The 27893-nt window shown below is 46.3% G+C and overlaps 1 protein-coding gene across 3 annotated transcripts in view; it reads left to right on the top strand.

Moving 5' to 3' along the window:
• Positions 1-27893, top strand: part of LOC120933634 (alpha-2,8-sialyltransferase 8E-like) — a 135523-nt gene that overhangs the window by 71629 nt on the left and 36001 nt on the right. For all 3 annotated transcript variants that reach the window (XM_040346944.1, XM_040346945.1, XM_040346943.1), the window contains exon 4: positions 20847-20933. In XM_040346944.1, the coding sequence (XP_040202878.1) occupies positions 20847-20933 (87 nt within the window). The remainder of the gene's footprint in view (positions 1-20846; positions 20934-27893) is intronic.

Here is a 27893-nt window from a genome sequence, read left to right as displayed (position 1 = left end):
GGGGTGGTGCTACATGTGGGGGGCTGGTCCGGGATTGGCTGTTGCCTCTGGAGACCTCTCGCAACGGAACTGAGACTTTACTTTGCCATTGAGAGTCTGAAATTTGTCAAGGTGTTGGACTGTGGCCTGGTACTACATCCAACATTTTATAAATAAATAAATATGTTAAATAAAAATATTAATATTTTAAATATTATTATATTGTATAGATGTTAAATAAATTCGAAAATGTTTTAACAATTAAATTAGATTTTTATTACGTCCTCCCGTTCTCGTGTGGGCGGCGCGAGAACGAGGGGATGTACATGGACGCCCTCCCGGCATTTGAAGTCCGTGCTGTAGCCGTCTTTTGGCTATAGGGCAAGATGTCAGGTGGTTATGAAACTGTTCATGTTGACAGACCAGTTTAAAGCGGGATTCCGGGCATAACATTTTTTTATATTTTTTTTTACATTATTATGAATATTCATTAAAACATGTTAATAAAGCACGATCGGTACATAAACAGTTGCAAAAACATTATGAAAAAGAGGGGTGTATTGCGCTAATTCAATAAGCTGTTCCAGAAATCGAGAAACACTCCTGCTTCCAGCAACACGGCTTTCGTCGCCACTCTAGCCAGAGAGGGTATTGCACACCCGGATAGGCCTCTCTCACCGGCCTAGCAACCAGAGTGGCGCACGGAACAAAGTACAGTCTCTGCCACAGACCTTCCTTTGAGTGGAGACACTTTTGGTCCAGAATCCCCTAGCACAGGATTCAGCACCCGGATCTCTTCAGATTAATTTCTGTAGAATTCAAGTCTGATAGGCGATCACCATCAAGTCTCTCGGGACACGGTGCATCCTTCGATGAAGTCTCAAGGCCTCTCCCAAGTTACCAGCCTCATGCTTGGCCCTCTCCAAGATTGGTCCTTCATCAAGCGGCTTCCTCCCTCCAGGACGGACAGCACAGGATCACCTTGAAACCGTAAACCCAGGCTGACTACTGGGCCTACTCAACAGATCACAACCCCCGGACCAACGTAGTCCCGGAGCCAGGATTGCAAGAACAGGCACCCCCGGCCAGGAGGGCCACGAGGTGGTGGGACGACAGACCAAGGATGGACGACCTCAGTTTAGTGGCGTTCTTTAAGTACCCCTCCCCAGCGTGCACAGCGGGACGATCAACCCCCACTGAATGGCTGCCGAGGGGAGACACCCATGCTCTTTTACGCTCATTGGAGTGCTGAGCTGTGGAGGGGCGGGGAACGGCTTGCTGAGAGGCTAAGACAGTCATCAGTCCAGGCACCTGGCGGTTCCAGACTTCCAGAGTCAGGATGAGGCGGTGCCTGGACTGATATTGGTGACGTCAGCAGAGACCGGACTACAGAACATTCTCTGCTGAAAATGAGTCACAGGAATGTAAAACAAATTGCACTCCTGTGACCCCTAGGAGAAGCCCAGCCGATTGAGCTTAGACTGGACTTCTCCTTTAGGCCGGGTTCACACTAGTCCGACAAACGCTCCGACATTGGGAGCTCATGTCGCATGACGTGTGAAAATTAATGTTTCCCTATGGGAGCCGTCTTAACTGGTCTGACACATGTTGGAGCGACTTTGCAAATGCTCCCTGTACTACTTTGGTCCGACTTTGATCCTACTTCACTCCATTGAATATCATTGAAGTAGGATCAAAGTCGGATTGCAGTCTTGCACGCTTCCGACTTTGGCATGCGACTTGTACTCTGCTGATCTTGAGGGTGAACTCCACGCCAAATTTTAACAAAAAAACGGAATGAGTTCCCCTCCAAGGGCATACCAGGCCCATGAAAAAACGGCGTGGGGGTGCCCCCAAAATCCATACCAGACCCGTATCCGAGCAGCAGCCCGGCCGGTCAACAAAGGGGGTGGGGACGAGCGAGTGCCCCCCCTCCTTAACTGTGCCAGGCCGCATGCCCTCAACATGGGGAGGTAGGTGCTCTGGGGCAGGGGGCGCCCTGCGGCCCCCCACCCCAAAGCACCCTGCCACCATGTTGATGAGGACAGGGCCTCTTCCCCACAACCCTGGCCGTTGGTTGTCGGGGTCTGCGGGCGGGGGGCTTATCGGAATCTGGGAGCCCTTTTTAACAAGGGGGCCCCCAGATACTGGCCCCCCACCCTAGGTGAATGAGTATGGGGTACATCGTACCCCTACCCATTCACCTGGAGGAAAAGTGTCAAAAAAATAAACACAATACACAGGTTTTTAAAATATTTGATTAGTCAGCTCCGGGGGTCTTCTTCCGACTTCTCCGCTCTCCCGGGGTCTTATTCTGACTTCAGGGGTCTTCTTCTGTCTTCTCCGCTCTCTTCTTCTGCTCTCCGTGCTCCCCGGTTCTTCTCCCGCTCTCCGGTGCCTTCTGCCGGGCTGCGCCGCCGCTGCTTTCTTCTTTGTAGCTTTTTTCCTAGTGGCTGCGGCCAGCCCGGGCTTTCTCCATCGTCTTCTTCCTCGTTGCCTTCTTCTTCCCTCTTCTTTTCTTCCGGTGTTGACTCAAAGCTCCCTCGCACTGTAATGCCGGGTGCGCGGCTCGCACCGATTTATATAGGCCTCTTATGACGTCACAGTCCCAGCATGCTCCGGGTGGTGACGTCATAAGAGGCCTATATAAATCGTTGCGAGCCGTGCACCCGGCATTACAGCGCAAGGGAGCGTCGAGTCAACACCTGAAGAAAAGAAGAGGAAAGAAGAAGGCGACGAGGAAGAAGACGATGGAGGAAGCACGGGCTGGCCGCTGCCGCTAGTAAAAGAGCTACAAAGAAAAAAGCAGCAGCGGCGCAGCCCGGCAGAAGGCACCGGAGAGCAGGAGAAGAACTGGGGAGCACTGAGAGCAGAAGAAGAGAGCGGAGAAGACAGAAGAAGACCCCGGGAGAGCGGAGAAGTCAGAAGAAGACCCCCGGAGCTGACTAATAAAATATTTAAAAAATCTGTGTAGTGTGTTTATTTATTTTTTGACACTTTTCCTCCAGGTGAATGGGTAGGGGTATGATGTACCCCATACTCATTCACCTAGGGTGGGGGGCCGGTATCTGGGGGCCCCCTTCTTAAAGGGGGCTCCCAGATTCCGATAAGCCCCCCGCCCGCAGGCCCCAACAACCAACGGCCAGGGTTGTTGGGAAGAGGCCCTGTCCTCATCAACATGGGGGCAGGGTGCTTTGGTGTGGGAGGGTGGGAGGGCCCCAGGGCACCTTCCTGCCCCAGAGCACCTACCTCCCCATGTTGAGGACATGCGGCCTGGCACGGTTAAGAAGGGGGGGCGCTCGCTCGTCCCCACCCCCTTTCCTGACCGGGCTGCTGCTCAGGTACGGGTCTGGTATGGATTTTGGGGGGACCCCCACGCCGTTTTTTCGGCATAGGGGGTTTCCCTTTAAATCCGCACCAGACACATGGGCCTGGTATGCTCTTGGAGGGGAACCCATGCCGTTTTTTATTGTTAAAATTTGGCGTGGAGTTCCCCCTCAAGATTCATATCAAACACAGTGCCTGATATTGGCAGGGATCCAAGTCGGATCCCCACTCATTGAAAGTCGGACTTCAAGTCCAGGGCAAAGTCGGATCAAAGTAGTATCCTGTTCATGAAAGTCGGATGGATGTAGGACCAATGTCACTGAGCAAAGTAGGATGAAAGTTGTGTAGTATAGTGTGAACTCAGCCTTATGGAGACATCAAACAGACCACCATTAGATGTCCTTCCTTTGTTCTCAAGAAGCGTGCCAAAAACCGGCGAATGCGAAACATGTTAACCTAAAGGGACGCCCTACCCTTAGCCCTTGAAGCATAATATCTGAGGGTGGAAAAGTGAAGTGAAGGCTAAGCATTAGCTCCAGGAACGTGATTCAACAAATGCAGGAAAGGAACACCCGCCCGGAAACACACACATGATTCATGAGAGTTGCCAAGAAGAGTATACAACTGAGAAGCCTGCACATGAACGTCAACATTTTTCATCAATACAAAAGTATTCTACGAACTGTAAGTTAGCTACAGTATCTCACAAAAGTAAGTACACCCCTCACATTTGTGTAAATCTTTTCTTCTATCTTTTCATGTGACAACACTGAAGAATCTACAATGTTGTGTAGTGAGTGTACAGCTTGTATAACAGTGTAAATTTGCTGTCCCCTCAAAACAACTCAACACACGGCCATTAACCACTTAAGGACCGACTCCTGCACATTTACGTCAGCAGAATGGCACTGCTGGGCACAAGCACGTACAGGTACGTCCTCTTTAAGTGCCCAGCCATGGGTCGTGGTGCGCTCCCGCGACCCGGTCCGAAGCTCCGTGACCGCGGGCGCACGCCCACGGTGCGCTCCCGCGACCCGGTCCGAAGCTCCGTGACCGAGTCCCGCGATCGGTCCCCGGAGCTGAATAATGGGGAGAGGTAAACACAGCTTCCCCGTTCTTCACTGTGGCGGCGGCATCGATCGTGTGATCCCTTTTATAGGGAAACACAATCGATGACGTCACACCTACAGCCACACCCCCTACAGTTAGAAACACAGATGAGGTCACACATAACCCCTTCAGCGCCCCCTTGTGGTTAACTCCCAAACTGCAATTGTCATTTTCACAGTAAGCAATGCATTTTAAATGCATTTTTTGCTGTGAAAATGACAATGGTCCCAAAAATGTGTCAAAATTGTCCGAAGTGTCCGCCATAATGTCGCAGTCATGAAAAAAATCGCTGATCGCCGCCATTAGTAGTAAAAAAAAAAGAATTAATAAAAATGCAATAAAACTATCCCCTATTTTGTAAACGCTATTAATGTTGCGCAAACCAACTGATAAACGCTTATTGCAATTTTTTTTACCAAAAATAGGTAGAAGAATACGTATCGCCCTAAACTGAGGAAAAAATAATATTTTATATATTTTTGGGGGATATTTATTACAGCAAAAAGTAAAAAATATTGAATTTTTTTCAAAATTGTCGCTCTATTTTTGTTTATAGCGCAAAAAATAAAAAACGCAGAGGTGATCAAATACCACCAAAAGAAAGCTCTATTTGTGGGAGAAAAAAGGACACCAATTTTGTTTGGGAGCCACGTCGCACGACTGCGCAATTGTCAGTTAAAGCGACGCAGTGCCGAATCGCAAGGTCCTTTAGCTGCCTAAAGGTCCGGGTCTTAAGTGGTTAATGTCTGAACTGCTGGCAACAAAAGTGAGTACACCCCTAAGTGAAAACTTCAAAAGTGTCAATATTTTGTGTGGCCACCATTATTTTCCAGCACTGCCTTAACCCTCTTGGGCATGGAGGTCACCAGAGCTTCACAGGTTGTCACTGGAGTCCTCTTCCCCCTCCTCCATGACGACATCACGGAGCTGGTGGATGTTAGAGACCTTGCGCTCCTCCACCTTCCGTGTGAGGATGTCCCGCAGATGCTTAATAAGGTTTAGGTCTGGAGACATGCTTGGCCAGTCCATCACCTTTACCCTCAGATTCTTTAGCAAGGCAGTGGTCATCTTGGAGGTGTGTTTGGGGTCGTTATTATGTTGGAATACTGCCTTGCGGTCCAACCTTCAAAGGGAGGGGATCATGCCCTGCCTCAGTATGTCACAGTACATGTTGGCATTCATGGTTCCCTCAATGATCTGTAGCTCCCCAGTGCCGGTGTAGTGTCACATTCGGCTCCCCATCACAGATTGCTCCGGAAGTGACGTTTTGTCGCCGCCATCTTGCTACACCCCCACACCATTGCACAGTAATGATAGAGTGAGAAGGGGGCAAGCGGACATCTTGTTACACCCATCAGAGTTTTAGATTTCACAGTTATTTTCAACACAAAACGTAGCTTATCTGCTTAAATACATTATTTGGAAATCTGATGGACTGTTTAGATGTTACATTTTAAAAACAGCAGCAAACCTGCTGACCTCACATGTTTGCTAATGTGACAGAACACCTCTGATTTTCACATTTAACATGTACACAGTCCGTCGCATTTCCAAATACTGTATTTAAGCATTTAAGCTCCGTTTTGTGTTGAAAATAACTGTGAAATCTAAAACTCTGGTGAGTGTAAAAAGATGTCCGCTTGCCCCCTTCTCACTCTATCATTACTGTGCAGGAGTGTGGGGTGTAGCAAGATGGCGGCGACGGAACGTCACTTCCGGAGCAATCTGTGATGGGGAGCCGAATGTGACAAGACAGTGGCAGCACTCATGCAGCCCCAGACATGACACTCCCACCACCATGCCTGACTGTAGACACACACTTGTCTTTGTACTCCTCACCTGGTTTCCTCCACACACACGCTTGTCACCATCGGAACCAAATACGTTTATCTTGGTCTCATCAGACACAGGACATGGTTCCAGTAATCCATGTCCTTAGTCTGCTTGTCTTCAGAAAAATGTTTGCGGCTTTCTTGTGCATCATCTTTAGAAGAGGCTTCCTTCTGGGACGACAGCCATGCAGTCCAATTGATGCAGTGTGCGGCGTATGGTCTGAGCACTGACAGGCTGACCCCCCCACCCCTTCAACCTCTGTGCAATGCTGGCAGCACTCATATGTCTATTTCCCAAAGACAACCTCTGGATATTACGCTGAGCATGTGCACTCAACTCCTTTGGTCGACCATGGCGAGGCCTGTTCTAAATGGAACCCGTCCAGTTATACCACTGTATGATCTTGGTCACTGTGCTGCAGATCAGTTTCAGGGTCTTGGCAATCTTCTTATCGCCTAGACTATCTTTATGTTGACCCACAATTCTTTTTTTTAGATCCTCAGAGAGTTTTTTGCCATGAGGTGCCATGTTGAACTTCCAGTGACCAGTATGAAAGAGTGAGAGCAAAAACACCAAATTTAACGCACCTGCTCCCCATTCACACCTGAGACCTTGCAACACTAAAGAGTCACATGACACCGGGGGAGGGGAAATGGCTAATTGGGCCCAATTTGAACATTTTTTTTACTTAGGGGTGTACTCACTTTTGTTGCCAGTGGTTTAGACATTAATGGCTGTGTGTTGAGTTATTTTGAGGGGACAGCAAATGTACACTGTTATACAAGCTGTACACTCACTACACAACATTGTAGAACAGTTTAATTTCTTCAGTGTTGTCACATGAAAAGATAGAAGAAGATATTTACAAAGAACTCCCCTGAGTTTATGCCCATGGGCTCAGTGGCATCACTAGGGTTGGTGTCACCCGGTGCGGTAAAACATGGTGTCACCCCCCCTCTGTCTAGGCTGCACGGGGCGCACCCCAAACCAGCCCCTGTAAATGATAGTATAGGGCAGTATAGTGGCAGGTTAGGGTAGTATAGAGTGGTATAGTGGCAGGTTGCTGTAGTGGGGTGGTATAGGACAGGTTAAAGCGGAGGTTCACCCATAGAGAACACATTTTCTCCTTAGATTAATGCTCGTTTTGTCTAGGGGAATCGGCCAGTTGTTTTAAAATATGATCCGTACTTACCGTTTACGAGATGCATCTTCTCCGCCGCTTCCGGGTATGGGCTGCAGGACTGGACGTTCCTTCTTGATTGACAGTCTTCCGAGAGGCTTCCGACGGTCGCATCCATCGCGTCACGATTTTCCGAAAGAAGCCGATGGTCGGTGCGCAGGCGCAGTATAGAGCCGCACCAACGTTCGGCTTCTTTCGGCTACTAGTGACGCGATGGATGCGACCGTCGGAAGCCTCTCGGAAGACTGTCAATCAAGAAGGAACGCCCGCTCCCGAATACCCATACCCGGAAGCGACGGAGAGGATGCATCTCGAAAACGGGTAAGTACAGCTCATATTTTAAAACAACTAGCCGATTCCCCTAGACAAAACGAGCAGGAATCTAAGGGGAAAAGGGCAAAATAAATAAATGGTTGAACTCCCGCTTTAAGGTGGTATAGGGCATGTTGGGGTGATATAGTGTAGTTTGGGGTGGTATAGGGCAAGTTAGGGTTGCAAAGGGCAGGTTGGGGTGGTATAGGGCAAGTTAGGGTGGTACAGGGCAGGTTGGGGTGGTATAGTGCAAGTTAGGGTGGCATAGGGCAAGTTGGGATGGCATGGGAAAGGTTGGGGTGGTACAGGGCAAGTTAGGGTGGCATTGGGCAGGTTGGGGTGGTATAGGGCTAGTTATGGTGGCATAGGGCAGATTGGGGTGGTACAGGGCAATTTAGGGTGGCACAGGGCAAGTTGGGGTGGCATGGGAAAGTTTGGGGTGGTACAGGGCAGGCTGGGGTGGTACAGGGCAAGCTGTGGTGGCAAAGGGCAGGCTGGGGTGGTATAGGGCTGTTTGGGGTGGTATAGGGCTGTTTGGGGTGGTACAGGGTAGGCTGGGGTGGTACAGGGCAGGCTGGGTGATACAGGGCAGGTTGGGGTGGTACAGGGCAGGCTGGAATGGCACAGAGCAGGCTGGGGTGGTACAGGGCAGGCTGGGATTGCACAGGGCAGGCTGGGCATGTCAGCAAAAAACAAACAAAAAGAAAACAAAAAAAAAACGGGATGGTGTCACCCCTCTAGCGGGTGTTACCCGGTGCGGACCGCACCCCTCGCACCCCCCTAGCAACGCCTCTGCATGGCCTTTGTATGCGCTACATTTTAAATGATTTAATAACAACGTTGTTATTGCGGTGTCGGGTGGAGGTTTATTATTTATTTTGCTTTTATAATCAAATTTTGAGTCCACTAAACATAAACTAGCATACTTCCTGGGATCACTATTGTGACGGATCTCGGATACCCCAGGTGGGCACCTCCACCAGACCTGTGTCTCCTGTCCTCCAAAACGCACCCGCAGCCTGCAGATTCGCCATAACCAGCCCTTAAGCCCTCAATCACGAGACAATCCACACAGGTGTTGAGGGTTAAACATGCAGAGCATAAAACTGTTTATTAAATACAAGACATACATTTTTACATAGAGGGGAGGGGGTAGGGGACAAGGAACAACCAATGGAAACTGAACACTTGTACAATGAAACAGACTACAGATAAACATAACGGGATTATGATAAGCAGGCAGCCTCTCATTACACATCGCCTGCGGAGAGATGTCTCCAGTCCAGACCATTGTCTATGTGCCATTTACCAACACAATTAGATACAGCAACAAGGTGGGTGAGAAGAGATGTAGCATTACATTTCATTATCTCAATGCCAGCTTGTCCCCAGGTCTCCAGTCTCTTCTGGGCCATAATCTGTGGGTAACTGGCCCGCCCACAGTCCCTTCCAAAACACACAGTGACTGTGGATTCTGTCACAACTATATACCGACTGTCTGGGAACTTTTCCTAGATTTTCTTTGCAGATGCTGCATTAGTGTCTGGGCTGCCCGGAACTCTCCCTCCTCGTTGGCTGAGATGGTGGTGCAATTGGCTCTCGCTGCTGTCAATCAAAGTCGGTGAGCCAATGAGAGAGGAGGCGTGGGCCAAACCACGGCTCTGTGTCTGACTGGACACACAAAGCGGCCCCACAAAGCCCCCCCCCCCCATAGATAGCAAGCTGCACTCGTCAGGGGCCAGAACCGCCAGCTAGGGACCCGAGAAGAGGAGGATCAGGGCTGCTATGTGCAAAAAACACTGCACAGAGAAGGTAAGTATAACATGTTTGTTATTAAAAATAAAAAAAATAAAACAAAAACAGACTTTAGTATTACCTTAACACACATTACACATAGTTAGGCACACGTTTAACCCCTTGATCAAACAGGATGTTAAATTCTTCCCAGTCAATGTCTTTAGTACAGTGACAGTGTATAGTACTGTCACTGATCGCTGTATTAGTGTCACTGGTTAAGTCAGTGGCAGTTAGTCAGTCCCCACCCATCGTCAGTTAGGGTCAGATTGCTAGCCACACTGACCCCTTATCAATGCTGTATCTTGGCCTAGGCCAACAAGGCCCAGGCCTAGGGCAGCACTTTGCAGGGCGGCAGCATGAAAAGAGTTACCGCCGGCCTGTGCTACACTTGTAGTGCAGTGCCAGTCTTATGAGGTGGACAGGGCCGCAAGACAAATCAGTCTTGAGCCCCCATAAAGCTGCCGCACTTCTGCCGATATGATAGGGGTGGTGCAGACAAAAGTGACACTGACACGGTCACATATACCTGGCAAGTAGGTAGTAGGACTCTCCAGCAATCCTTTGCTTGTGTCAGTTGTACATATTAATGAATCTTAATTTTATTTCTGTTGATTGCCATCTGTTCATTTCCCTTCATTTCCTGCCCCATAGCCAAACAGGAAGTGAGATGAAATCTCTGCAGATTAAGGTAATACCTCCCCCACCAAAGCCCTCAGAACTAGTGTTCCCACTGGAAAATGTCAGGGCAGGTCTTAAACAGGAAGGGGTGTGACCTTGACAGGAAGGGGTGGATCATATTTAAATTAGTATGAATGGGACATCTTTGATAGTATGGTCTCTAGTGGTTGCCAACACCCCTGGTAAACAGGAAAAAGTGGAGAATCCCCCAAGGTGGGGCTTTTAAGGCAACAGTAGTCACTGTAAATACAACAATATATAATAGTTTAATAATGGACAAAAAATAAACATATATAACATAGTAGTTTAAAAACAACACATATTGGGGTGCCACTTGAAAAAAGAGTAGAGAGTCCACAGTATGAATACAGGGCCCAACGCTTTTCGGGTTTCCTTCTTCAGGGGCCGAAGTATATGTGGAGTCAAAAGTCTATTAAACAACTTTTCTAGAAAAAAACAAACAAATAGCATATATGTTGAAAATAGTAACATACAATGGAGAAAATAGCAATATACATATCAAAATGGCACAGATTAAAAAGCATCATACCACCCAAGACGTTTATACAGCTCTGCACACCCCTAGATAGGACATCGCGGGCAGGACGCAGCAAAAACCTCAGATGGTGAAGAGAGGAGTGGAGACTGGCATCCTATATTAATCACAGTGGGGTAGATTCAGGAACAATTTCCGCCGGTGTAGACTGAGATGCGCGGCGTAAATGCCAATTTGCGCCGGCGTATCTCCACGCCGTATTCAGCAAACAATATTACGCCGTAACGTAGATTTTTTTTTTTCGTTTGGACCTTTCCACGCCGGTGCGGCGTGGGCGCCCATTTACGCTGGTCTGAACTAGCGCGGCCCTGGTTTTTCTATTTTAAATATGCAAATGAGGGAGTTGGTCCGATTCAGCAAATTACGAATTGCCGGCGCAGGCTACTCCCGGTGCGTGTAACTCTGGTTTGCAGCGGAAAGTTACCCTTTATAAAGCAGGGGTAACTTTACACCACACTTGCACAGGTCATTTGGAGAGCAGATAAAACCACATCGCTACAGACGAACTGAGCTGCAAGTACACTTGCTGGACAACACCTGTGTGCCATCATGCCAGGGGCAGCCGTGGTCCTTGCACTTCTGCGTCGACGGGCACGTAGGAGGGAACAGGAGATAATCTTCCGCACACGCATTAATGTTTTTGGCATGGGGGACGCAGAGGTGTATCGCACCTACAGGTTCAGCCGTGAAGCCATACTGGAAATCACCAGATTCCTGCAGGATGACCTCACAAGCCCCACACTCCGCACACATGCAGTGCAGCCACTGGTGAAGGTATTAGCCACACTTCATTTCTTGGACACTGGTTCTTTTCAAAGGACAAGTGCACTGTCGGCTGGGATGTCACAACCCACCGTGAGCAGGTGTGTTCACCAGGTGATACCAGCAATATTGAGACACATGTCCCACCTCTTCATAAAACCCTCCCAGGAGGTCCAGCGGATGAAGACAATGCAAGATTTTTATGCAATTGATAGATTTCCTGGCACAGTGGGTGCAATTGATTGTACACATGTGGCACTTCAGCCCCCCCGTGACATCGAGCAGATTTATTGTAATCGAAAGCACTGGCATTCGATTAATGTGCAGATTATAGTAGATGCCCAAGGACTAATATGGCACGTCCGTGCCAAACACCCCGGCTCGTGCCATGATAGCTTTATTTATCGTCATAGCAACATCCCAGATGAATTTGAGCAGAACGTCTACGGGGACAGCTGGCTGGTTGGTGAGTGACATGGGTGTCAGGTATGACTGTCCCCCCCCATGATATAGACATCACGAGGGGCACATGCATGAGTAACATCCTCCTGTCTTTTCCCTTACAGGTGATGCAGCATATGCACTTGGACCACATATGATGACCCCATTCCGGAACCCCCAAACCCCAGGAGAGAAGAGATACAACCTAGCCCATGCACGGACCCGTGGAGTTGTGGAGCGAACATTTGGTCTGCTGAAATCTCGTTTTCGCTGCCTGGATAAGTCTGGGGGGACCCTGTTATATTCCCCTGAATTTGTTTGCAAAATTATCGGGGCTTGTTGCATTCTCCATAACTTTGCAGTGAGAAGGGGCCTGGAGATTGAGCTACGTGAGGGCCTGACCCCCCAACCACATAATCCCCCCCTGCCAGAGGCTAACCCGTCTGCTGAAGGAAGAGCAGTCAGGAGTCGCCTCGTCGAACGTTATTTTTCACGATTAAATTAATGTTAATGGATGCATGCACATCACTGTGGTCCCTAACACATACACCCCACATTCACACAGAATTGGATTAGACCGAAGTACCACCCATGGTACTAGGGAGCAGCAACGCCGCGCCAAGGCTCCAATTATGTTGCTGTCCATTCATACATCTTTATGAATAAATCATGCACTAACTCCCGTGTGCATATAAAATAATAAATAATTCTCATAACTTGAGAAAATCAAAATAAATTTTTGCTATACATGAGTAAAATGGAAAAAATATTCTCATAACCTGAGTAGAAAAATAAAAATTTTTAAATAACATGACTATAAAAAAAAAAAAAACCTGAGTATAATTAAATTTAACCAAAATCAACGTCCCTGTCGTGGGCTCTTTCTTGGCCCTCGGCTCCTGGGGCGCAGTTGCCTGCGGCGAGCCGGGGCTGGTGGGGCCGGGGCTGGTGGGGCCGGGGCTGGTGGGGCAGGGGGTGGTGGGGCAGGGGGTGGTGGGGCCGGGGCTGGTGGGGCAGGGGGTGGTGGGGCAGGGGGTGGTGGGGCCGGGGCTGGTGGGGCCGGGGCTGGTGGGGCAGGGGGTGGTGGTGGTGGTACCTCCCCCAGTCTCTCCCTAGCTGCATCCCTGCCCTCCATTGCCACGGCTAACCTATTAAGGTAGATATTAGTTGCAGCCTGCATCCGCAGCCGGCGGGTCACATTGCTGCGCTGCTGGCGCCGTGTCAGCCTCCCCTCCTCTCTTACTGCACCTGCCAGGCTGCGGACCTCTGCCACCAGCTCGCTTGTGGTGGCCTGAAGCTCACCCAGAGACGTGAGAAGGGCTGCCCTCGTTTATTAGTAAACTCTGGCCAGCCTGCTGAGTAATGGCCTCCTTCATTGCCAGAGTGCAGGCAGCCTGGCTCTCTGCAGAGGACTCCAGGCTAGCAGCCACCCGTGAGAGATCCCCCGCAAGAGACCCCATATAGCGGGTCTGTTTAGTTTGGTCCCTTGCCAGAGACACCTCCAGCTCGTCATGGACTCTCCTCCTTTTTTGACGAGCCATCCTTGGGGCAGGAGTAGATTGAGGACGGCTGGAGGGGCTTGGGTCCTGTGAGGGCCCGGCCTGGGAGGGGCTTGGGTCCTGTGAGGGCCCGGCCTGGGAGGGGCTTGGGTCCCTAGGTGGGGAATCCCTGATAGGGCTAGAGAGCCCTGAGGGGGTAAATGTCATGAGGGGGGAGGTGGGGGAGGGGTCAGGAATGGGGGTCTCCAAAAATAAAATAAACGTTTCCTCCTCCTCTTCTACGGGCTGCTCCTCCACCACTTCCTCCACCACAGAGGTAGGGGCAGTCTCCACCCTGGATGTGGTGGGTCGGTCGGCAGCCGATGATGGCCCAGCTCCATCCTGCACATCTGTGGAGGACACAAAACATTCAGATGTTGGTGGACCCACACAATTGTCACTTGTTCCCTCCCCCCCACACACACATGCAACACACCAGAAAGAAGAGAAAACACACTTACCTGTCCTCAAGGGCTGCTCTCCAGAATCAAACCCATCCAGGCCCTCCACCACCGAACGATCTAGGAACCTGGCCACCACAAGGTCCTCTGATGTCAATGTAATTTTTTTTGCTGGCCCACCACCTGTTCCCCTGGCATGTTTACGCATTGCCACCAACTTGTCTTTAACCAGTTTGCGAAAAATCATTAATTTTTTTTCTGATATGTTTGGGCTGCCTCTCCGCAACCCCCAAAGCATTGACCTGGTTAGTAATGATGGCAAAAATTCGCTCTTTATCAGATTTGCCAGTGTGCCCACTCTGTGGCCCATAGAGGCGGTCCCCATGTTGGGAGAGCCCCTCAATAATTACTGCCCTCTCCTCAGGGCTAAAGTTGGTCATCCGGACACCTGTTGCTTCTTCAGCAGACATAATAATGCACAGACAATAGCAAGAGCAATAGAAAATTACCTAGCAGTTGATAAAATTGCTTGGGAACATTTGCACCTGTAGGGCGGAACTCTGGTCTGATTTATGGCCTGGGCATAGGCAGTGGGCCGGCGTAGCGCAGGTGTCACGCCGGGGGGCAGTTCTGAGCATGGGCAGATTGGGGCATTTGCCCCAGGGAGCACACTGCGCATGCGCGGCCGACTCTGCGCCCCGCCGTGACCCCTGCGCCACGCTCCCCGCTTCATTAGCATAGGGAGCCACCCATTTTATTCTACCCCGCCTTACGCCGCGCTACGCCGCCTTACGCCGTGTAAAATCCGCCACGCCGGGGCAAGAGACAGGAAAAAAGTTTCCTGAATCACTAGCATGCCTCTCTGCGCTGCTCCGGCGCAGTGTAAAAAAGATGCACTGCGCCGGACCAAAGATCCGCTGATGTTCCTGAATCTGGCCCAGTGTAGCAAGACCTTTGGCCCGACGTGTCACAACGTAAAAAGTTTTTTGTTATTTTATTTTTACCTTAGGACGAGATAATGTAATAGGTGCCAAGCAAAAAAAAACGCTAAAAAAAGCTGAACCAAAGAACTGTATATAAAAGGAAAGACATACCTGTAATATAAGGTGAGTATCGAGTAGTGGCCAGAGAGGTCAGTAGAGAGCTCAGTAGCTAGAAATATAAGAAAGATAGGAATGGGAATTAGAGATTTAAGGTATGGAAGAGCCCTGGGGCCATCATAAAAAAAAAAATACTAAATTCTGAGTTTCAAAGTCAGAATTCTGAGATTAAAAAGACAGAATTCTGTGTTTCAAAGTCAGAATTCTGAGATTAAATGTCAAAATTCTGTGTTTCAAAGTCAGAATTCTGAGATTAAATGTCAGAATTCTGTGTTTCAAAGTCAGAATTCTGAGATTAAATGTCAGAATTCTGAGATTAAATGTCAGAATTCTGTGTTTCAAAGTCAGAATTCTGAGATTAAATGTCAGAATTCTGAGATTAAATGTCAGAATTCTGTGTTTCAAAGTCAGAATTCTGAGATTAAATGTCAGAATTCTGAGATTAAATGTCAGAATTCTGAGATTAAAAAGACAGAATTCTGTGTTTCCCAAAGTCAGAATTCTGAGATTAAATGTCAGAATTCTGTGTTTCAAAGTCAGAATTCTGAGATTAAATGTCAGAATTCTGAGATTAAAAAGACAGAATTCTGAGTTTCAAAGTCAGAATTCTGAGATTCTAAATATAGTAGTCTCTATTAGGAGGATTTTAGGAGCAATTAGCAATAATGTAGTAACACCCATAGACCATGATTCTGCAGACATACAAGTCTGGTGCTCTAGATATAGATCTGTAAATCTATCTTAGTTACAGCATACAGTATGGAGAAGCAGGCAATGCTGGGCTCTCTGGTTCCTCTACAGTCCCACAGTTTACTGTCATTTGCTCTAACATAAAGAGGGATGCTGAAAACGAGTGTATTGTGTGTGTGAGTGGGGGGGGGGGGGGTGACACAGCTTCCATAGATAACAGAACACAATGCACCCCAACTTTTAGGAAACATTGCACTGTTGCCCCAACAAGAGGGAATTGTGAGCACAATGTGTGTCTTTGTTCAGAACGGCTTGATTATAGCAATTACATGTCTGGACTAATTCTTACAGAAAATGGACCTCATATTACACATAAAAATCAATACAGGTATATAGCTTGAGAAATAGCTCAATGCATAGGGTGACAGACTTGTGATTGATATTTTGTGGGTTCGAATCCAGGAGACAGCACAATTTGTTTTTTAGTTATATGTATATATACATATTATTTTATACATTGCTCTTAGATTAAAAAAGAGATGTCCCAATACCAATATTAGTAAATCAATATATTGAAAATGTATATGTCTTCAAAAAATTAAGCTCTGAGTTGGATTCGAACCCAAAACTTAAAAACACAGAAGTCTATTACTCTAACCATTGAGCTATAACCCAAATCATTCAACTCTACTGTTTTTTTAGGTTTAATATGGGGTTCATTCTCTGTAAGAATTAGTCCAGACATGTGATTGCTATGATCAAGCCGTTCTGACCATAGACACACATTGTCCTTCTGCCTTCTAGCCATTCACAATTCCCTCATGTTGGGGCAACAGTGCAATGTTTCCTTAAAGTTGGGGTGCATTGTGTTCTGTTATCTATGGAAGCTGTGTCACCCCCCCCCCCCCACTCACACACACAATACACTCGTTTTCAGCATCCCTCTTTATGTTAGAGCAGATGACAGCAAATGGAGGAACCAGAGAGCCCAGCACTGCCTGCTTCCCCATACTGTATGCTGTAACTTAAATAGATTTACAGATCTATATACAGAGCAAAAGACTTGTATGTCTGCAGAATGATGGTCTATGGGTGTTACTACATTATTCTTAATTGCTCCTAAAATCCTCCTAATAGAGACTACTATATTTAGAAACTCAGAATTCTGATATTAAATCTCAGAATTCTGACTTTGAAACACAGAATTCTGACATTTAATCTCAGAATTCTGACTTTGAAACACAGAATTCTGACATTTAATCTCAGAATTCTGACATTTAATCTCAGAATTCTGACTTTGAAACACAGAATTCTGACATTTAATCTCAGAATTCTGACATTTAATCTCAGAATTCTGACTTTGAAACACAGAATTCTGTCTTTTTAATCTCAGAATTCTGACTTTGAAACTCAGAATTTAGTATTTTTTTTTTTTATGATGGCCCCAGGGCTCTTCCATATTAAGGAGTATAGGAGATAATCATATGGAAAAGAATAGAGGGGACTAGGAGTCTAGCTGGGAAACATCCAAGGGAGAGAGTACTCACATGGGAAAATTCCCAGTCAATGTGAAGTGAGATGCTGACACTGCAGCCGTCCCGCAATGTCTGACATTGTGGGGCGGCAGAGGCTTTAAATAGGAGAACAAGGGGAGGGGCGAGTGTAGTGGGAGGCGTCAGTTGTTGACAAAATGGTTTGCAGTAGGTCGATGTGGAAGAGGGGCGGGGCTAAGACGTGATGACGTATTGCGCCCAGTGTGAGGAGGGAGAGGGCGAATGTGCCTCGCTGTCCTCACAGAGAAGCCCGCACTAGTAACGTGGGTGTTCCAACGCCGCATTGAGACGCGAGTGCGTCATGTGTGAGGTGGATGGGGCGGAGAGAGAGGGCGAATAGTACGTCCTGTCATCTCACCGATGCCCATACTTGCGGCCTCACGACGTAAATGACGTCGGTGCGCCGGAGCAAGGAAAAAACGTTGTACCATGTGACTAGGAGAATCACATGACCATAGAGCTGGAAATACACAGGGTAAATACACTGATTAGACAAGATAAGCCAGAACGGTGTGATGCAAAAGGCATCACCAACGCAGGCACAAAGGGAATTGTATGCATAGAAGGTGAATGGATTAATTTAGGAGAAAACAATAATGGGAAAAAGGTACCATGAAGGGGAAATACCAAGTACACATGAAAGTGTATATATAAACTTATATATAGGAGTACAGGTATGATCAAACCTAAATAAATAGCAGATTTGTTAAAGGAACAGCAACATGAAATATGTAAGGGGATATAATTATGCAAGGATATGGACACAGGGGCCAATAAGGTCCAGGGACAATAAGGAAGGACAGGGGCATAGGGGATGTCCACTGTATAATCCATGCCCCTGTTGTAGGCGCAAGTGTAGACCCAAGGTCGGAAACACCCGAGGGTGCAAGGGGACCAGGTCTGAAAAAGCCGTCTCCCAAGGGAGGAGGAGGGACGTGCGCCTAGCTAAAAAGCGACAATAAGAGGAATGCCATAAAAACCTATCTGCGCCTGGAAGCGAGGTCCCCGGGGGTATGCAGAGGGATACATGAACATAGTGATAAATGCAGAGAACATTTTGTGTATGGCACTGACGATTTGGATTGTCAGAGTAAAAGAAATAGCAAAAGGAGACAATTGATAGCAAAAAACTAAGAAAATATTTGGCAACAAAATCCCCATAGTACAGATTAGTCTTTTTCACATCCCCCGGAAGAGAAGCCTTCCAAAAAGGGCCTAAAGCTAATCTGCTCATTGAGGCCAGGTGGAAGATTGGCCTCTAGCTCGGCAATCCAACGGGTTTCATGCTGTAGCAGGATCTTGTTACAATCCCCACCTCTGGGGCTTGGATGGATCCTGTCGAGGATTAAGAATTTAACCCCAGGGAAGTGTCCATTGTGTTGAGACAGAATGTGACGCCCTAGTGGTAAGTCTGGGTTAGCAGAACGCATGGCATGTAGATGCCGGGAAGCTCGCTTAAAAAAAGGTAATTTGGTTTTCCCCACGTAGAACCTGTTGCATTGGCACGTAAGTAAGTATATTACACCAAAGGTCTTACAATTAGCAAAGTGTCTCGGTCTATAAGGCCGACCGTTAGGTAATACGATGTATCGCTCTGTGTTGATGTATCGACAAATAGAGCATCCCCTGCACGTAAAAGTACCCTTCCTTTTGCAAGGATCTTTCCTGAAACTGTCCTTGAACTCACTAGCCACAAGGTGGTCTTTGAGTGAGCAGGCCCGTCGATAAGTTATCGCTGGCTCTTATGGTACAAAAGGACCAAGTTGAGGGTCAAAGGAGAGTAGGTGCCAGAATTGTTTTAAGATCCCTCTCGTTTGTTGATGTTGAGTGTGATACTTTTGTATTTACCGTGACTACTTGAACTACTGTTGCCTTAAAAGCCCCACCTTGGGGGATTCTCCACTTTTTCATATTTAAATTAGGGGTTCCACAAAATCAGTCAGGCCTAGGGCAGCACAAAACCTAAATACACCACTGCCCCTTATACAGTTGTGGGGGAAGGTGAGGTGGCACACCTCTAGATGGTTAAAGTAAATGGGATACAGGGTGTGTAAGAGAGTGTATTGTATCTTACTTATGTAATTTTATATTTTTGTATCCGTGTACTTTTGATAAAATAAAATAAAGAATAATAAGAATAAGAATAATAATAAAAAAAAAAGTTTACATACCCTGGCAGAATCTATCTGGCCTGATAACATGCACACAAGTTGGCACAAAGGGGGTTGAATGTCTATTAAAGGTAACCATCCTCACCTGTGATCTGTTTGCTTGTAATCACATTTGGAGAGGAGACAACAAGGCCTATGATGAAAGGTCCACCATCCCTACTGTGAAACACGGAGGTGGGTCGCTGATGTTTTTGGGATGTGGGAGCTATAAAGGGAAAGGAAATTTGGTCAAAATGGTTGGCAAGATGAATGCAGTATGTTATCAACAAATACTGGAGGAACATTTCATTCATCAGCCAGGAAGCTGCGCATGGGAGGTACTTGGACATTCCAACATGACAATGATCCAAAACACAAGGCCAAGTCCACCTGTCATTGGCTACAGCAGAATAAAGTGAAGGTTCTGGAGTGGCCATCTCAGTCTCCTGACCTCAATATCATGGAGCCCCTCTGGGGAGATCTCACACGGGCCGTTCATGGAAGACAGCCCAAGAATTTACAGGAACTGGAGGATTTTTACCAAGAGGAATGGGCTGCTTATCCCTCTGAGAAGATAAAGAGCCTTATCCACAAATACCACACAAGACTTCAAGCTGTCATTGATGTTAAAGGGGGCAATACACGGTATTAAGAACTGGGGTATGTAAACTTTTGATCAGGGACATTTGGGAAGTTTCTGTTGCCATTATTATATAAAAAAGGTAAACACGGTTGATTGATAATAAATGGCTTCGGCCAAACACTAACCACGAGTGAAAGAAGAGATTGTGTTATCATTCATATTCTCAGAAAAATGGCCAAGAAATCATAAATTCTGCCAGGGTATGTAAACTTATGAGCACAACTGTAAGTCGTTAATCACTGCCATTAGTAATATATATTAAAAAAATACAAAAATTCAAGTATATTTACCATAGTTTAGAGGCGCTATAACTTTCATGCAAACAAATCAACATACACAAATTGGTATTTTTAATTTTTTATTAAAAACATGCAGTAGAACACATTTTGGCAAAACTGTATGAAGCAATTTGTTTTATTATTATTATTATTATTATTATATTTGTTTTATACCAGAAAGAATTTTTTTTTTTTTCCAAAACCTTTGGTCTTTTTTTGTTAATATCGCAAGAAAAAAAACAAAAAAAACCTAACAGCATTGGTTAGATACCACCAAAAGAAAGCTCTATTTGTGTGAAAAAATATATAAATCGTGTCTGGGTGAGGTGTTGCATGACCACGCAATTGCCAGTTAAGGTTGGCACAGTGCCAAAAAAAGCAAAAAATGGCCTGGTCATGAAGGGGGTGAAATTTTCCAGAGCTGAAGTGGTTTATAGATGTTTTCAGTCATCATATATTGTGAATTTATCATGCATGCTGCTGCATTTCTACAATTATTTTTTTCTTTCTTGCTGTAGATTTAAACAGCAAGCATTTCTTGGGGTGGTGAAGGCACTTCAGAGTTGTCCTTGGAAAGAGGACCAGACAGAGCGTAACCTGTTTAGGTAAGTACGGGATCCGTGGGTGCATTCCCCATATGGTGATGGGTTATACATAATTTATGTGCTTTATACCGGTGTTTCTCAACCGTGGTTCCGCGGCACCTTGGGGTGCCAGGAAGAGTCCTTAGGGGTGCCGCGGGAACAGCCCGATCTGAGCGATTCTTTGTTAGCTCCTGTGCTACTAGAGGAGTAGTGTTGAGCGGAATACGCCATATTCGATTTTGCGATATATCACGAATATATAGACGAATATTCGTGAAATATTCGTTAAAATCGAATATTCGTGATATTTTATCAAAAAAAAAAAATTTTTGCGAAATTTCGCTAATGCGAATGCGAAATTGATTGCAAAATTCTCGTCCGCGCATGCGCGCTAAGAACACGCGAGAACGGAGATCATTTCCTGGATCTTTGCCAGTCGATTTTCGGATCGCTATTTTGTGCTGCCCAGCGAAGCGAAGATGGTGGGGAGTAACTTTTCATCCAGTGAGGAAAAACTGCTGATTAGTGTAAGTAATTTCACCACTGTTTTTTCATTATCTTTAACTGCATTTTAGACTAGTTTAAAAGTTAGGATATAAGATCAGATATTAGTATTTCCCAAACAGTGTGTCTCCAGCTGTTGCAAAACTACAACTCCCAGCATGCCTGGACAGCTTGCTGATGTGGGGGGGGGTAAACTTTATTGGGGGGGGGGGGGAAATGTGAGAAAGGAGTGTTTTTTGTTTTTTTAGCAAGACAGGCACGCAGACAAAGACGCAGACAAAGATGCAGACAAAGACGTAGACAGCTACTAAACTAGAATAAAACTACTACACCTAAAACTTTTACACGGACAAGACTACGACACGGACAGCTACTAAACAGGAACTAAAATACTACACCTAAAACTTTTTTTTTTTTGTTTTTGTTTTTTTTAGACTGAAGGACGCAGACAAGGACGAGGACTACAAATACTAAACTAATATGCACTAAACACTAACTCTACTTACACAAACTTATATGACTAAACTAAAGCTAATTTTTTTTTTTTTTTATACACAAAACACAGGGCCAAATCCTCAAAAGAGATACGACGGAGTAATTGCTGTTACTCCGTCGTATCCCTGGTCCTAACTATGGAACTGATCCACAGAATCAGTTTCCCATAGTTAGGCAGAAGATCCGACATGTGTAATTGAATTACACTGTCGGATCTTAGGATGCAGTACCGCATCCGCCGCTGGGGGCATTTTGCGTCGAAATGCCGCCTCGGGTATGCAAATTAGGACTTACGGAGATCCACAAAGCTTTTCAGCTTCGTTTTTTCTCCGTAAGTTATATTTTGCAAATGCAAAATTAGGGCTGCTTTTACAAGATGTAAACTGTTTACACCTTGTAAAAACAGACCTTTCTTGCTCGTGCCGCGATTTTTTTTAAATTTCTAATTTTTTTTTGGCGCCGTATCTTTTTTTTTACCCGACGCAACTTTATTGTCCCGTCGCAATCCACAAAGCCCGACGTAATGTAATTTCGCGCTATGCACGTCGTTAAAAATGACGTCACAAGCATGTGCAGTACGGCCGGCGCGGGAGCGCGCCTCATTTAAATGGTAATCGCCCCCTGGAGAAGAGGAACGCCTTGCGCCGGCGGAATTTAAGTTACACCGCTGCAAATTCCCAGGTAAGTGCTTTGTGGATCGGGCACTAACTTGGGAAATTTGCGGCGGTGTAACTTAAATGGAAAAAGTTATGTTACGCCGCCTGGCTGAGGATTTGGCCCACAGAGACTAAACACACACTAAACTAAGCTACCTTAAAGAAATGTACACTTACACTAACTACACAGAAATCTATCTAACACTAAGCTACACTAACCTGGACAAAACAACACAAATCGGAGCTTTTAGAAACGCTGTTGGGTCTTTTGCTTTGAAAAAAGCAGTTGGTTATAGAAGCAGGAAACTCAGAACTGAAAGCACTATAGGAAGCACAATGCTTTAAGCTCTAAGATCGCAATACACTGGAAAAACGCACAGAAACACATCACTCTCTCTAGCCACCTTGTGAATCTGCACTGAAATACTGCTGGGAGTGATCTTATATACTGGTCGTGCAGGCAGGTTCCTGTGCAGGCAGGTTCCTATTGGTTGCTATGAAGGTTGCTAACCTCTGACAACTGTGGTAGGAGAACTCAGATTGGCTCTGATGCAAAAGAAGGGCGGAGAAAGTATTTGCGAATATTCGTCAACATAAAAGGATCGCCTCAGCTACTCGGCCCAGGGTCTCTAATCATACCAGCAATGCTTTTAGACGTCGATGGAGATCACTAGGATGTGATCTGTTTTAAAAATAAATTTGAAAAAATACGAATATTCGTAATAGCGAATTTTGACCGCGATATTCGAGTTATTCGCGAATACTCGAATATGCAATATTCGTAACGAATATTCGCAATACGAATATTCTTGAGCAACACTAAAGAGGAGGGGGGATTTGTGGCGGTTTGTGTTGGGAGGGGGATTTGGGTAGGGGGGTTGTGCTAGGAGGGGGGTTTATGCTAGGAGGGGGATTTGGGTGGGGGGTTTGTGCTAAAAGGGGGTGATTAGGATTGTTGCGCTAAGAAGGGGGATTTTGGGAGAGTTTGTGCTGGAAGGGTGGTTTTGTGGGGTTGTGCTAGGAGGGAGGGAGGGGGGGATTGTGTGGCGGTTTGTGCTGGGAGGGGGGATTTGGGCTTTGAGAGGGGTTTATGCTGGGAGGGGGATTTGGATGGGGTGGTTATGCTAGGAGAGGTGTTTATGCTGGGAGGGGCATTTAGGTGTGATTTGTGCTGGGAAGGGGGATTTGGGTGGTGGGGTTGTGCTAGGAGTGGGCTTTGTGCTGGGAGAGGGATATGGGTTAGGTAGAGAGATTTTGGGAGGGTTTGTGCTGCAAGGGTGGTTTTGTGGGGTTGTGCTAGGAGGGGGAATGTGTGGCGGTTTGTGTTGGGAAGGGGGATTTGGGTGGGGGGGGGGATGTGCTTGGAGAGGGGTTTCGCATTATTGGTATCCGTGAGATGAATAGTGCACCATCATTGGTATCAGTGAGCGGAATAGTGCCCCATCATTGGTGTCAATGGGAGAATTTGTGCCCCATCATTGGTGTCAGTGGGAGAATTTGTGCCCCATCAATGGAGTCAATGGGAGGAATAGTGTCCCATCATTGATATCAGCAGGAGGAATAGCATCCCATAATTGGTGTCAGTGGAAAAAATAGTGCCTCATCATTGGTGTCAGTGGGAAAAATAGTGTCCCATCTTTGGTATCAGTGGAAGAAATAGTGTCCCATTGCTGGTGTCCTCTTCTCCTCAATCACAAGCTGCATTTGATGGCCACTGGTAGGCTGCATTTGGAAGGTACTGATAAACTTCATTTGGTGGGCACTGCATTGGGACATGCAGTCAGGGGAGGCAAAAGATTGAACTTTGAGTGTCATAGCTCGGCAACCTGGGGGCACAGGGACTCCAAATTTGGGGTCTAGGTAGCCAAAGTCCTACCCCACCTATGGTTCCAGAGATACGGGCTCCTATCATCTATGGTTCCCGGAGATATGGGGCTTCTTGTTCAGTCTGTCAGAAGCTACATACAGAGCGGCCAGTTTAAATACAAGCTGACACACTTTGTTAGCAGCAGACTGAGAGGATGAGCTCACAGTGCCTCTCACTTCTTGTCAGAGGCACTGTGAGCTCAATGGACAGCTTGGAGCCTTGGACCAATGGTAAAGCACCATTGGCACAAGCTGTCCAATAAAAATCCTGCAGTGGAGGCACGCCTCTCACTGCAGTATCATAGAACTGGGCGTGTCTAAAAGACAAATACTCCCTTCCAGCCCAGCCCTCTTATCTACAAGAAAAAAAAATGTGTATAAGATTTACCCACAATCCCATGTGTAGCATTACCCCCAGTGGAGCTTCTGGATTTTTGGGTGGCGTGTTACCTCATGGCTCCTCCGAAATTCCTAGGGGTGAATGATGCGTATTGCATGTAGTAGAAGTAAAGGAATGTCCAGACAGGTGCTCTTTGCTGTGCTCTTTATTACCCAGCCGGGGAAAAACTGTAAAACTTGTGGTGAGGAAAGTAAAACTGAAGAAGAATGGAGAGTAGCAGATTCAGGCGAAATTATAGGAAACAGTCCTTCTCCCAAACGTAACACTTCTTTTCACCACTTTAGCCGGAGTGGGCTTAGCATACCCGGACAGGCCTCTCTCACTAACCTGGCAGCCAGAGTATCACTCTGGCTGCCTATCAATTATAGGATGAAGTCTCTGCTACAGACCCTCCTTGGTGAACTTAAACTTGGGAGAAAGTCTCCCCCACAGACCCTTCTCAATGGGCCTCAGAAGATACCTCTGCCACAGGTCCCCTCTGGGTTGGATTCTTGGAGATATGCCTCCTTAATTGAGTTATGTCTGGATCCAGGGCCGGATTAACAATGGGGCTGATGGAGCTGCAGCTCCAGGCCCCTTTCTCAAGATAGGCTCATTTGCCCAAAAAAAAAAAAAAAAAAAATTTGGGGGGTTGTAGCTCGATGACCAGAGGTCACAGAAACCCCACATTTGGGGGTAGGCATGGGAAGAGCTACCCCACAACTGGTTAAAATATGGGACCGCTATCATTTATGGTTCCAGAGATACGGGCCTGCTTGCACAGCCTGTCAGAAGCTACATTCAGAGCGGCCAATATAAATACATGCTGACACACTACAGCAGACTGATAGGATCACAGTGCTTATAATAATTATTTGTATATTACTCATGGTAATTAACCCCTTACCACCCAGGCCAATTCTGACACTTCTCTACTACATGTAAAAATCATCATTTGTTTTTTGCTAGGAAATTACTCTATGGTGGTCTTTGCACTTTTTATGTTGCAGGGTACAGAGCTGCACGATTCTGGCTAAAATGAGAATTGCAATTTTTTTTCTTAGAAGATAGATCACGATTCTCTCACGATTGTTGCGGCGTAACATCATCTTTCACATTAAAACAAAAAAAAAATAAAAAAAAATGGGCTAACTTCACTGTTTTGTTTTTATGGTTTTTATTATTCATTGAAGTGGGAAAATGCAGTGTGACATAAAATATTGCAGCAATAGCCATTGTATTCCCTAGAGTCTCTGCTAAAATATATATAATGTTTGGCAGTTCCAAGTAATTTTCTAGCAAATAATATTGCTTTCTAACTTAAGAAACAAGTGTTGGACTTTAAGTGGTTAAATTTAGTTATAATGTTAGTTGGTTACAATGTTTCATTTTGTTTACAAACTTCGCAGACTGCCCAGATATTTTCTTTTGACAGCTGAAAGTCTCTCCACTTGTTATATAAAAGAATCAGCAAACTCTGCATTGAAGATCGTCAGGGGGGTTGAATCGAGATCACGATTTTTTTAACGATTAATTGTGCAGCTCTAGCACGGTATTTGCGCAGCAATTTTTCAAACATGTTTTTTTGGAAAAAAATGTTTCATTCATTAAAAAAAACAGTTAGTTAGTTAAGTTAGCACAAGCGATGCTTTACATTTTTTTAGGTTACATGTTTAGAGTTACAGAGGAGGTCTAGTACTAGAATTGTTGTTCTCACTCTAACGATCGTGGCGTATGTAACCTGTGTGTATCTGGCTCTGATACTACCAGTGCCTACCCAGCCACTGACTAGTATCTCTCCCCAGCCTGTCCCCACACACCCTCTCACCTGCTGACCTGTGGATGGGGGAATCCCTCCTGCAGTGTTATTGTGTTCTGCCAGTGCGTACAACGATCAGTGTTGCTAACTTTAGCTGGCAGCACTGATTGTTTTAAGAAAAAAAAAACAGGCTGGTTGTACTCAAGTTGATTAATAGATTGACTTGTGTAAAACCAGCTAGCCCATACATAGATTGACTATGGCTGGTCTCTGCATAATTGGCGTAATTTCAATCCATGTATGACCCGCTTAACCACTACTCAGTCCCTAAATATCCTTCCACTCCTGTACATAGTGCTCACTGTCATACTCTCCACACTCCTCTCCTGTACATAGTGCCCACTGTCATACTCTCCACACTTCTCTCCTATACATAGTACCCACTGTCATACCCTACACACTCCTCTCCTGTACATAGTGCCCACTGTCATGCCCTCCACACTCCTCTCCTATACATAGCGCCCACTGTCATACCCTTCACACTCCTCTCCTATACATAGTGCCTGCTGTCATACACTTCTCTCCTGTACTTAGTGCCCACTGTCGCACCCTCCACACTCCTCTCCTGTACATACTGCTCACTGTCATACCCTCCACACTCCTCTCCTATACATAGAGCCCACTATCATACCGTTTACATTCCTCTCCTGTACATACTGCCCACTGTCATACCCTTCACACTCCTCTCCTGTACATAGTGCTTTTTTCCGTACCCTTTGTACTCCTCTGCTGTACATAGTGCCCACTGTTAGACCCTCCACATTCCTCTCCCTCACCTGCACATACTTCCCACTTATATACCATCCATACTCCTCCCCTATGTCGCTTACCCACAAAAACAGTTCTTTAAAATTGAATATCCTCAATGTTACCAGCTCTAGAATGGACACACTTTTGTTAGTTCAACTAAAGGAAATATCAGTTCTCATATTTGTTCTGCCCCATTATTAGTACTCATTTAATTTTGTGATTACTACTATGATGTATAGAGGAACATCGGGGATCTCAGCTACTCTAAATATAGCACTTATATAAAAAAGTGGCCCTGAAAATATTTTTTAAATGTTGGCAACTGTGCACTTAGGCACTGCCCAAGGGCCACCGTCCACCGGGTCAGTAGGGGGCCCCATGAGAGGCTCCTGGGATCCTGTGATAATAAAGCGGTAGTAAACTTTCCTGACATTACTACTTTTTAGAGGCCTTGGTTCACATCTCATAGACGCCGTACACCTGCGGCATGAAAAAAAGTCCCGGACCCTTTT

Source organism: Rana temporaria, chromosome 3 (genome assembly GCF_905171775.1).
Source record: "Rana temporaria chromosome 3, aRanTem1.1, whole genome shotgun sequence".
Classification (NCBI taxonomy): Eukaryota; Metazoa; Chordata; class Amphibia; order Anura; family Ranidae; genus Rana; species Rana temporaria.
Note: the sequence above shows the minus strand (reverse complement) of the source record. Positions and strands in the feature narration are given on the sequence as shown.